General features: G+C 45.1%; 1 protein-coding gene and 1 long non-coding RNA gene across 3 annotated transcripts in view; one reads left to right on the top strand and one right to left on the bottom strand.

Moving 5' to 3' along the window:
- Positions 1 to 2,554: 2,554 nt before the first annotated feature.
- On the bottom strand, positions 2,555 to 11,463 carry LOC143441596 (uncharacterized). The gene is made up of 3 exons (XR_013109157.1): positions 11,291 to 11,463; positions 10,691 to 10,840; positions 2,555 to 6,399 (listed from the first exon to the last, which is right to left on the bottom strand). It is a non-coding gene; the product is annotated as an uncharacterized LOC143441596 (long non-coding RNA).
- Positions 11,464 to 11,612: 149 nt separating this feature from the next.
- The window catches only part of Gch1 (GTP cyclohydrolase 1), a 28,812-nt gene continuing 27,442 nt past the window's right edge, over positions 11,613 to 12,982 (top strand). For both annotated transcript variants that reach the window (XM_034499035.2, XM_076931168.1), the window contains exon 1: positions 11,613 to 12,098. In XM_034499035.2, coding sequence (XP_034354926.1) covers positions 11,783 to 12,098 — 316 coding nt within the window. In that variant the 5' untranslated portion in view covers positions 11,613 to 11,782. The remainder of the gene's footprint in view (positions 12,099 to 12,982) is intronic.

The following is a 12,982-nucleotide window of genomic DNA, read 5'->3' on the forward strand; positions in this document are numbered from 1 at the left end:
ATGATGGTAAATGTCTTATTAAGAGCCAACAGTCACCATTACTGTGTCTGCACCTCAGGAGAGGCAAATCTACCATTGCCCTTCTTCAGATATTACACACCCTCCCCTCCCCCCCCCACACACACCCTACACCAAAGCCCCAATACTTACTGAGGGTTTTTAATGTAATCTTCATTCTTGTTGATTCTAAGTTTACACATCTTTTTTTTAAAGTATATCGATTTACTGGTAGATTTTTTTGACTTTTTATTGATGGTTTGTGAGTTTCACATCATGCTCTCCAGACCCACTCTTCTCTCTGACCCCTCATATCCACCCTCTCCTTGCAACCTCCCCCCTCCAAAATAAAATAAAAACAAAACCAACAAACAAAAACAAAGCACAGAAAACATCTCATCGTGGAAGCTATGCCATGTCACAGTGTGTCCCACAGTGAACCCTTCTGTCCACACATCTTTTTTAAAAAAAAATTATTTTGAATTATTTGTATGAGTGTATGCCTGTGTTTGGATTTGCGCATACAGGTGCTTGTACCCATGGAGGCCAGAGGCGTTGGATCCCCATGGGGCTGAAGTAACAGGAGCTTGTGACTGTCTAACTCGGGTTTGGGGAGTTGAGTTTTGTTCCTCTGTAAGATGAGTACTCACTCTTAACTACTGGACTATCTTTCCAGCCTTGGGTTTTATTTCTTTCAGTACAATTAATATTGTGTATATCATAAAAGTGTGAAACCTGATTTTGATGCTGTAGAAGAGGCCACAAGAAGAAAGATGGAGCAGCTCCTTAGAGTTAGAGAGTTAGGGGAAGAGCATGAGATTGCTTGTGTGCCAGTCATTCTGTGACGAAACATGTCAAGCACCTTCGGGAGAAGGCCTCCTCCTAGCTCCTGGTTCCCGGGGTGAGGCCCAACATGATGGGGAAGACAGTGCCCACAGCTCTTCGGAAGCAGAGGTAGAAGGCAACTTGCTTGTGTCTCAGTGGGTTTAGAAGCAGACTATCCTGTTGGAACCAGAGGGTCCTCATTCTACATGGAAGCAAAGCTGTCTCTGTGCAGAGGCTACATGGGGAGTGTGTGTGTTAGTATGTGTGAGTGTATGTATATGTACAAACGTGTGTGTAGGTGTGTATATATATGTGTGTGTGTGTATGTATGAGTGTGTGTGGGTATGTGTGTGTATGTATGTATATCTCTGTGTGTGTGTGTGTGTGTGTGTGTATGTGTGAGTGTGTGTCTGTGTGTGTGTGCAAGGCCCACAAGCCACAGGTTCGGCTCTTCACCCAAACACAGTTGACAGGGATCACATTGGTGGGCCACCAGCACAATCAATTCTGCCATCACCTCAACTTAGATCCACTATCTTTTCTGGATGGCTTTGTAACAGCGACAGTAAGTGCTCAATGAGGTGCATGCAGTGTGTGTGTGCGTGTGCGTGTGCGTGTGTGTGTGTGTGTGTGTATGTATGTATGTGACACCCAGACACTGTAAGCAGCCAACACTCCCTCCTTCACTCCCGGCTGCTGTGTGGAAGAGCTACAGCAAGCCAGGCCACCTTCCAAGCTAGGTCATTGAGATCCTGGTTGCAAGATACAGGTTCAAGGCTCTCCTTCCCACGAGTCCCTGCAGGGAGCAGAAATGACTATCATTTCAGAAATAAAATGATAGGATTTTTTAGGATTCTTTTTGAAAAATTGAATTAGGTATTCAAGCAGTCCTGCACATTCCAGGAACAAGATGGCTATAAAATATATATATCACATTGGCATAAGTTAGCATATTCCTTAGACTTAGAAAAACAGTATGTGCTATGTTGTTAGAACACAGAGAAACTGTTAGGGCTTTGGATCAATATGTTCTTGGTTGGGAGTCTCCTTTATGGGTTAAACTTTTCCACAGATAAGAAAAGGGCAGAATTTTCAAAAAGCCAAGAGATAGTTGAAGAAGCTTTGGGATTTTAAAGTAACATAGCAGAGAGGAAAGGCTCATCTGAGCTAACATTCTTCTTTGATGAGAGACACATCTTTGGTAAGCAAAATATCATTTTTGGGATTAAAAACTACAGGGTCCTAAGGGCTGAGCCAGGCTGGGTCCTTAGTGCCATGCTTATATTAATAAGACTTCTCTGTAGGGTGAATGGTTTCTTGATTTTAAATAGAAACAGTACGTCTACAAACTTTAGCATTGTGTTGATTTTAGAGTGTTTCTCTTCAATGTGAGTTGCTTTGTGAATTGGAAGGGACTGGGGAAAGAAACTGCTAGCCTTTGTGTGCTCTTGAGCCCAGTGGGGATACATGAACCTCTACTAGTCTGCTGACATTCATATCCCTTTCTCTCCAGAGGGAGTTATGTCATAATCTCAAAGGTTCTATAAGGTCTATCTCTACTGGGCATTAGTAGATGACTCGATATATCAGGGGTAGCTGGAGACTTTCTCACACTGTTTCTATTTCTAGAGCTTTTCTGTGGTGTGAGTTCTCATGCTTTTGAGGGAGCTAGAGCATCTAAAGGCCTTATCACATTTATTACATTCATCCTATTACATCATTGTATTCCCGATACTTACATGGTACACATGTGCAGACTGAACATGTGCTTCATAAGGGCCACAGACATGGCAGTCACAGAGTTTATTCCAGGATGAAATTTCTTGCTCATAACACAGTCATTATGCTGTCCTTACTATCTGCACAGTGAAGGAAAGGGCAGGCCCACCACAAACTCAATAATTGTTTTATGTTTCTGAAGTAATGGCAACTCTTGAAGGAAGTTGTCCAGGGCTATTGTTCTTGAGGACGTGGGATCTCTGTCTTTCTGCTCCGTGGTCCTGAGCTTGGGCTCATGGTCTTCCGAACAGAAGAAAGCGAATGCACTTCTAGTGTAACCTTTACACTCCTGTCCAGAGGAAGGCTAAGGTAATGGGATTTATCCACCGAGTGTTATCTCCTTTAAAGACCTTCACTAGAAGTGCCATCTGGCAATGGTAATAACTTGTTGGGTGAACTATGCACATGGCCACCGTAGCTATCAGGAGTGTGAAAAATGTGTGGTTTGGTACTGTTGATGGTGTTTTCTTAGTCAAGTCCAGGAACAAGACTTCTTTAAGCAAAACTAGACATCTCTTAGTTAAAAAGCCTGCAAATTTAAAAATATTTGATTGGGCATCTAGCACTGACTTCCACAAAGCAGGGCTCCTATTGGTTTACAGCTTGGTCTCATTGCTCAGCATCCCCTCATGAGACACCGATAAATTGGCCACTGAGATGCTTTTCTGCAAAAGCTATTGGATTATCACAGATTTATATGGATCGTCCGTGTTTCATCCAGTAATAAAGATATTTTCAATTTATATAAATTTCTTCCTCGGGTGATTCAACAAGTTAGTGGTATTTCGGAAAAAAAAATGTATTAAATTTATTTCGGATCCATCAGCCGTCATGAGTGATGCCAAAAAATAGTTAGCAGAAGCCAAACATTTGAACAGCTTTAAACAAGGCATCAAATAGACTACAATTATATTCAGGGAAGAACTGCTTGATGCGTGACATTAAAATGCAGTTCCCCAGGCAACTGGGGGGAAGATTCATTCAATAGAATGAATTCAAGAGAGCTTCCAAGAATCACTAAAAATTCTGCAGCACCTTTTTATTTATATTTTTCATTGACAGTTAAATTACCACTTGAAAGCATTTGTTGACTAGAAAACAAATCTTCCATTCTGGGAAAACCAGAGCTGGTCCACAAACAGCCACTGTCTAATTGACAGATCAGGAGGAAGCTAGAGGGAATATGCAGATTGGATGTGTGTGGCTTCACTGTCAGACAGTGGCCACAGATAGGTGTCCATCCTTCTGAGACATCAAAGTACTTCTACTGGGACAAGCAATGGTTTGGATTATGTCTCCTCTTCCCTGGTGATTGGCCTTTAGCCTTCTAATTCGGTATGGAGCCCACGAGTCTTCCGTCCATTAACCTAGTGCTTTCATTTTCTCCAATGTCTCTCAAAGTTGCTCCACTACTTTTCAGAAGAGAAGACGGCTTCAGTTGGATTCTTCCTGTATTGACGGATTAGCAGCATTTGAGAATTCTGTTGACTCCACAGTCATGCTTCTGGTGTCAGAGTTGACCTAAGGACACATTTCCTGTGTTTACCTTAGGATTTCTAGTGCTGTGATGAAATGCCATGAGCGAAAGCAACGTGGGGAAGGAAAGGGTTTATTTCACCTCACAGCTTGTAGCTCATTACCCACATTGAGGGAAGTCAAGGCAGGAACGTGGAAACAGGAACCGAAGCCGAGACCACGGAGAGATGCTGCTTATTGGTTTACTCCTCATGACTGGCTCAACCTGTTCTCTTACAGAACTCAGGACCACTTGCCAGGGGTGGCACTACCCATGTGGGCTTTCATACATTAATTCTCAATCAAGAAAATGCACCACAGGCCAATCTGATGGGACATTTTCTCCCTTGAGCTTCCTTTTCCCCAAATGACTCCAGCTTGTGTCAAATAGACATAAAACTAGCCAACCTAGGACCTTTCCACCATGACCCAGGGTCTCCCCCAGAGCTTGACTTTCAAACATAGAACTTTCATCAAGTTCACCTGAAGACATTCCTAATCAGTGTTGCTAAATATCTAAGGCCACTACACCTGTTGCCCTTGGCAAGTGACTAGGTTGTCTCCCTAGTCTGGTCAGTCTTTGACGCTAAGTACCTCTATTATCTACCTCTTTTTCTGACACATGCCCTAGAAATGATAGGATTAAAAAAAGGTCCTTGGACTTTTGGAAGAAAGAAATTGCTAGACAGGTACTGCTGCTGAGCCTATAATTGAGGTAGAAACACAGTGTCGTTAGAGTTCCTCTACGGAAATGCTTACAGGTGGACATGAATTGGCTTTGCTAATGAATTCTTAGGACATACTTTTCTCGTTTAGTCTATGCCTCCCCTTTCTCTCATCGCCACTTAAAACCACCCCTGCCAATGGTTTACATTCTGCCACTAAACTGTTTACATAATATTGGTGATAGCAAAGCTTCCTTCTGTGGATTGCCTTCAGGTGCTGGCAAAATGGCACTGCAGTTACCAAATAGTGCTTTGCCTCTCTCACTGTATGTGATAGAATGCCTCGGTTGTAGAAGTAGAATTCTTATGAGTGTATAGCTGACTTTTGCTCAAACAGTTATCAATGGGTCAGCCTGTCTCCCAAAATAGCCTGTCTCGATGAATCAGAAAAATCTAAGGAAGAAGAAATGGCAAGCTTGTGCATAGCTCCAACCTCCAAACCTCCTATAAAAACTCCAAGTGTCCCCCACCCCTTTCCTGTGGGAGAGTGTCTGTCCTTCACTGTTTGAAACAAATAGTCCAGTCTGTTGACATCAATCTCCAGCACCTTTCTGCCTCCTGTGTCTTTAAGCTGCCTGGGAAATCTAACCGTTGTATGCCAATCACTGAAATGACCAGTTTACAAGTGAGAGTTTATACAGGAGGTGTCGAATGTGAGTGGGTGGGGCCTCAGGCCTCAAATCCATCTTCCTGAGGATAGGGGTGCCTATTGGACTGAACTGTGGGGTGCAGTAGGAGGTTAGTATATCTGAAATGACTGGTGCTCTACATACAAAGATCAAACTGCATAGTTCTTCGTAGAATTCATGCTCAGAAATAGTGGCATCAGTGTACTTGGGCGGTGTACACTTAGGGCCTCTGGCATCAAGAGGCCATCTACTAGTCAAGGGCAGGTGACGTATCAGTGGTTTTAACCACTCTGAACTTCCTCTAAGCTCATGAAAAATCTAACCACAGCTGTTTCGAGCTACCCATCACACGTTTCATAAATCAGACTTTGCACTGCTCTGAGAAAATAATGGAGAGAACAAGGGAAAGGGGGAAGACTGATTTTGTTCATGCTTTTAGGAGGTTCAGTCTGTGATGAAAGTTCCTGGGAAGAACTGACTGTTATGTTGAGCCTCCTGCAAGGCTGACTCAGGGGAACTTGTTCCAAGTCCAGAACCAAGTTATCCTGTGCCATCCATTTATCCCTCTTAACAGACATTTATTGCCCTTCTTTGTCCATGGCCTGACTTCTCTGTGACTATTATGTATATGCTCTGCAGTGTTCAACAACATTGTTGGTTCCTCACCAACCAAAGAAATAAAAATGCAGTTAGATAGCATGTGAGGGGGATGGGCAAGCCCCTCACCTTACCAACGCCTGCCTGTTCAGTGCACCCATCTAAAAATGGGTTGACTTATGACCTTCGTTCAGTTTCTATTAAAATTTCATGAGGGGACTGAAGAGATGGCTTCTTCCAGAGGTCCTGAGTTCAATTTTCAGCAACCACATGGTGGGTCACAACCATCTGTGATGGGATCCGATGCCCTCTTCTGGTGTGTCTGAAGACAGCTACAGTGCGCATAAAATAAATAAATAAATCTTTAAAAACAAACAAACAAACAAACAAACAAACTTCATGAGATTGCTACTTCATTAAATCATGGTATTTGGGAAATACCTAAATCTGTGTTCCCAGGCTGTAGTCATTCATTTTTGGCTCTAGAATAAATCATCTCTTGTTCCTTGAGGCAAGAGCTGTTTTCTGTAGTGGACAAGTCCATTATTTCTCCAAGCACCTGAGGGTGTGTGGCATGTGGCTCTCTTCACTTCATGGCTCTCAGAGGAAGAGAGAGACATAGGAGCTCCTGGGACAAGATATTGTGGGACAAAAGATCCCCAGTGACCTGCTTCCTCTCAATACAGCGCCACCAGCTGGGGACTGAACATCCAGCACAAGAGCCAGCGGTGCGATTTTGTATTCAAACCGTATCACAGGCACTCTCCTTAGAGAGGCTAGTGGCCCCCGACTGCTTAACTACCTGGCCTTTGAAAGCAAGAGAAACCAGAAGTTTACTCAGGCTTTCCCCCACCCTCACCCCCAGGGCTTCATTGCTTTTATTTGACACTACATAGCACAAACTCCAAGACTGTGCTGAGAATGGGTGACGTGAGTGTTATCAAAACAGAAATTTCATTAGGAACTCTCTTTAAGGAATATGCTATTAGTTAATGTTTATGGTTTTTAAAAAGAAGGAACAAGCCGGGCAGTGGTGGCACACGCCTTTAATCCCAGCACTTGGGAGGCAGAGGCAGGCAGATTTCTGAGTTTGAGGCCAGACTGGTCTACAGAGTGAGTTCTAGGACAGCCAGGACTATACAGAGAAACCCTGTCTCGAAAAACCACCCCCCCAAAGAAAACAAAAGAAGGAGGAGGAGGAGGAGGAGGAGGAGGAGGAGGAGGAGGAGGAGGAGGAGGAGGAGAAACAAGGTTATTAACCCTAAAACTTCCTTCCTTCCTTCCTTTCTTTCTTTCTTTCTTTCTTTCTTTCTTTTTCTTTCTTTCTTAACTGCAAGCATCTTTATTTATTTCCTTCACTTAAACAGTATCTCCCCAGGGCCAAGGAGAAGTCTCAGTGTTTGGTAAAGTGTTTGCTGTGCAGCCACTGAAGACCCAGTACCCATATACAAAGCCAAGTGTGGGAGTACAAACCTGTAATCCCAGAATCCAGGGAGTGGAGACAGGAGGATTGCTGGAATTCACTGGTCAGCCAGATTAGTCAAATTGGTGAGCTCTAGTTTCAGTGAGAGACTCAGTTTCCAAAGAACAGGATGGAGAAAGATAGAAGTAGCTGTCTGATGTTGATCTCTGTCCTCCATGCATGCACACATGCACATAGTTTACAGGAATATAAATCATGTGTGTGCACACACACACCTCCCTTGGTATCTTTGTTTTTACTTGTTAAGCCTGAGCTATCCTTTGAATGTTACTTCTAGCTATGCTTGTAACAGTCTAATGGTCATTTCTTGATTTATGTAATTTGCTATTTGATATATATATGGGAATTCAATAATTAGCTTTTTAAAAAACCCACTGACATGCATATTTCTTATACTTTATTTACACATATACACATACAGTTTTTTTTTTTTTTTTTTGGTTTTTCGAGACAGGGTTTCTCTGTGTATCCCTGGCTGTCCTGGAACTCACTCTGTAGATCAGGCTAGCCTCGAACTCAGAAATCTGCCTGTCTCTGCCTCCCAAGTGCTGGGATTAAAGGCGTGCGCCACCACCGCCCGGCACACATACAGTTTTGATGGTCTTTTTTGATGGTCATTTTTTATTTATGTGATTCATTATTGGATATATATAGAAATTGAATAATTAGCTTTAAAAAACCCCACTGACATGCATATTTCTTATACTTACAGTCATGTGTAAGTATATGTGTACACACATTTGGCAGTGTTCGGGATGGAGCACAGGGCTCACATGCTAGGCAAGTGCTTTACATCTCTTCTGTTTTGTTTATTTGTTTAGTCAGGGTCTCATTTAGCCAAGACTAGACTCTAACTCTCTAGGTTGCTGAAGATGACCTTGAACTCCTGACCTTCTGCTTTCACTGCCCCAGGGCTGGGATGATAAATCAACTGGTCTGATTTATGCAGTTCCTTGCATAGAAGCCTAGGTTTTTTATGTGCTAGGAAGGCACTCTACCAACTGAGCTACATCCCTCTGAGATCAAGCAATGTTCATTTTTTCCCTGAATATTTATTTGGAATAGATAGATGTCTAATAAATATGAATTATAATTTACAGTAAGAGACTTCACTTATCCCAGGGGCTTATCTTTTGTTTGACTTGATCTCAAGCTTACTAACACTTACTTATTGGTCAGAGAATCAGCACAAGATACTCTCTGAAACAAAGAAGACACTAATTTGACTGCTTGATAAAATCCACCTTTGGAATTATGACATAATCCCTCTCCTGTGAAAAACACGTCCTCCTCCCCCAATCTCAAAGAAAATAATCAAATCAAAGCAGGTGTTACTGCGTAAGAGCCCTTTTGAGTCACCTTTAAGTCAGCCTTTAAGTCTGAGCACTTGGGAGATCATAGGTGGATCTCTGAGTTCAAGGCCAGTCTGGTTTACTGAGTTTCAGGACAGCCAGAAACCTTGTTTAAAAAAACAAACAAACAAACAAACAAAAAAACCCAACCCAGTTGATCAATAACATTTATTTCAGTTTGTACCAACTCCTGGGGAGTGAATCTTTGTACTTAAAATTGGATCAACCTCCTATTTCCCCACAAAACACAATTGGGTTTTAAATGAAAACACCCCTTTTTTTTCACTTGCTAATCAATTTTCCCAGGGTCAAAGTTCTGGCTGCTACAAATGTTAGCCAGCAGGAGGCTTACTGCAGGCAGGAAGCTTATCAGTAAGGAAAGCTAGCCAGGCAGTGGTGAACTCTCTATGATAGACTAGCTGATGGCAAGAGGAAGGGATTCTCCCATCTAAAGAAACAATCTTAGGCTGGGTGATGGTGTCAGTGCACCTCTTTAACCCCAGCAGTCAGGAGGCAGAGGCAGGCAGATCTCGGAGTTCCAGGCCTGCCAGATCTATAGAGTTAACACCAGGGCTACACAGAGAAACCCTGTCTCAACACACACACACACACACACACACACACACACAGAGGAGAGAGAGAGAGAGAGAGAGAGAGAGAGAGAGAGAGCGCGAGAGACAACCTGAGTTGGGGACAGATTATGCAGGAGACTAGTGATTACAAACTGGTGACTGCCTACTCATGTCTGAAGGTTTGTGGCCAAAGGAGTCACAACTAATCCTAATTGCTGGTCAGAAGATGATTTTCAGTTATGCAAATCGTAAGAACACGGATGCCCATGTCTTCATTTATGCTTTTTTTAAAATTTATTTTTACTTTATGTGAATTGGTGTTTTGCCTGCATGTATGTCTGTGTGAGGGTGTTGGATCACCTGGAACTGGAGTTATAGACAGTTTTGAGCTCCTATGTGGGTGCTGGGAATTGAACTTAGGTCCTCTGGAAGAGCAGCCAGTGCTCTTGACTACTGAGCCATTTCTCCAGCCTCGCATCTATTCTTTTTTAAATTATTTGTTTGTTTGTTTGTTTGTTTATGGGTTTTCAAGACAGGGCTTCTTTGTGTAACCCTGGCTGTCCTGGAACTCTGGAGACCAGGCTGGCCTTGAACTCACAAAGATCCATATGCCTCTGATTTCTCAGTGCTGGGATTAAAGTGCCAACCCTGCCCAGCTCAAGTATTTATTATTCTTTTTAAAATTACTTGTGTGCCTGTGTGGGGGTTTGTGCAGGTGATTGATTGCAAGTACCCATAGAAGTCAGAGGGGTTGGACATCTTGGAGCTGGAGTTATATATAGTTGTGAGCTGCCTGATGAAGGTGCCGGGAGCTGGGAAGAGCAGCAGGTGCTCTTAACTGTTGAACCATTACTCTAGCACCCCCTCTTGTCAGTGGGTAGTTTGCCAAGGACCGGTTCTTGACATAGTACACACTGTCTGGCTAGAGGGGGTAGCTAGCTGCCCTAGTCCTTTTGCTGATCACCAAATTCAGGGTAATGAAAGAAAACAAGCTCCCCCCAGTCATTGTGAAAGATAAGGTCAGGGCAGGTTAAAGCAGCAGAGCACAGATCTGGCAGCTCACAAATATTATTATCTTCCTAGCATAGGGGACTCCCACGAGTGTCATTTACTGTAACTCATGCCTTGATAGAGGCCAGAGGGTTTTCTAGAGTGGCAGGTGTGTGTGTTGTATACATTTTAAACAATTGAACAAATTTCAAGTCACACAACTTACCTAGCCTTTAAAGCAGGAGAGAGGCGGGGTACGTGTTTTTAATCCCATCGTTTGGAAGTATGAGGCAGGCAGATCACTTGAATTGAAGGCTTTCCTGGTGGTCAACATAGCGAATTTCAGGCCAGACAGAGCTGTACCGTGAGACTTTGTCTTAAAAAGTAAAACAAAACACAAAAGAATGACTCCCACAGAGGTGTGAATATGGATGGGGTGGGGTGAATGGGACAACGACTCATGAGGCTTCAATCCTAGACAAAGAACCACAGGTCACCAAGGAATGCTTAGACTTCTGTAGTCTTCCCCAGGAAAGAGAACACCAATACCAGGTTAGCCCTGAAAACATACATGCAAGAGACATACAGACTGAGCAGGTTGTATTTACATATTTAGAAACACACACACACAAAACAACTAAAAAAAAGAGACTATGAATTTGAAAGGTATATGGGAAGGTTTGGAGGGAGGAAAGGGAAAGCAGAAATGAAGTTAATTGTAATCTCGAAGAAAAAAAACCTAAAAAGAAAAAAATATTTAAAAAAGAGCACAAGGTTGCTTATCACCAGTTTATTTGCTCCACCCTGCCCGCCCCAGCAAGGTCACCTGTTAGCTCATCTTAGGGCAACTAGACCACAGCATTTTTGCGAACACGCCCCCTCTCCTCGTGGAAAGTGAGGGGGACCGGGTGTCTCTATCTCGGAAGTTCTAGCTCCCCAGATTCTTGTATCTTTGCAGATTCAGTTCTTCCCTTCATAAACCGAGGGGGTCCAACCTGAAGCTTGTCTTGTACAACTGTGGGGTTTAGAGGCCATCCAAGAGGGCGGGGCGGAGGGGCGGGTCGAGAGCAATGACGCAAGAGGCTCGGGCCAATGAGAACACCTCGCGGCGCGGGCCGAGTAGCCCGGCCATAAAAAGAGAGGCGCAGCGGGGCTTCCCAGCTAGTGGCTGCCTTAGACTTTCAGAGTATCTCTCTGTGCTGAACCCCTGTCCCGGTGACAGCCACAGGTCACAGCCGCCTGTCACAACCTCCGGCTAAGCTGAGCCGCAGCGCTTGTTAGCACCCTAGGGTGTCTCGGGAGCAGTCGCGCCGGGTCCATGGAGAAGCCGCGGGGAGTCAGGTGCACCAATGGGTTCCCCGAGCGGGAGCTGCCGCGGCCCGGGGCCAGCCGGCGTGCGGAGAAGTCCCGGCCGCCGGAGGCCACGGGCGCACAGCCGGCCGACGCCTGGAAGGCAGAGCGGCCCCGCAGCGAGGAGGAAAACGAGCTGAATCTCCCCAACCTGGCCGCCGCTTACTCGTCTATCCTGCGCTCGCTGGGCGAGGACCCCCAGCGGCAGGGGCTGCTCAAGACGCCCTGGCGGGCGGCCACCGCCATGCAGTTCTTCACCAAGGGATACCAGGAGACCATCTCAGGTCTGTGCGTGCTCCGGGGTGTTCTGGGCTCCGGGAGGCGGCTTCGGGAAGCGGGGGCAGCTCCGGGAACTTTCCGGAGTTGCTTCACTTTTGGCTCAGGGAGCCTAGCAGTCTCGTCTCAGCCCCAGCAGTGGCCCTGGAGCCTTCACCTGGCCGAGGCGAGGGCCCTTCCTGGTCCAGTGACTGGCACTCAGGGCTCTGGGGAAGTGGGGCCCCGCGAATGCATAGCCACTCACTACGCTGAATTCCCAGGAGGGAAGCAATGCGCGACCCTCTTATCCCAGCGCCCAGAGCGCGATAAGGCACGTGCAGCACCCACCTTCCCCACGTAGGGATCCGGTGGACACTTGTTGAAGGGACGTGACTTGGGTCAGTCTGAGATCCAGCGCTTCTGGGTGAAGCCAGGTTTCCGTTACACTCAGTGAGCGTAGTAAAGTTAGGTGCTTGTAATGGGGTGGGGGACTTCTTCAGAGAGTTGGAATTCGCATCCAACTACTCTAGCTTAGAATTTTACCAAAATTTGGCACAATTCTGGATTCGGATTTATACTCAGTTTGAGGTGTGGACTTTTCTTGCTAGTATTGTTGCTGAAAGCCTTTAATGCTTGCACCCTCAAAAGGAATAAAGGGACCCCCTGCTGCTACTCTAAGGATTGAGGTTCTCTGGACCCGGGATTCCGTTCTTGTGTTCCTCCCCCACCCCCCAACTCCCCACCCCTGCCTAAAATTGACAGTGTGAGCCTGGTGGCAGCAAGTCTTTCCCAGCCAGTGATGAGGAGACAGTTGCTGTGGGTACAGGGCAGGGTGAAGAGAAAGTGGAGAATGACCAGGGCCTTGCTGCCTATTTGGTAAAGCAGTGTTGGCCTTTATAAAACGAGAAGCTCT

The sequence above is a fragment of the Arvicanthis niloticus genome, chromosome 3, assembly GCF_011762505.2.
Source record: "Arvicanthis niloticus isolate mArvNil1 chromosome 3, mArvNil1.pat.X, whole genome shotgun sequence".
Lineage (NCBI taxonomy): Eukaryota > Metazoa > Chordata > Mammalia > Rodentia > Muridae > Arvicanthis > Arvicanthis niloticus.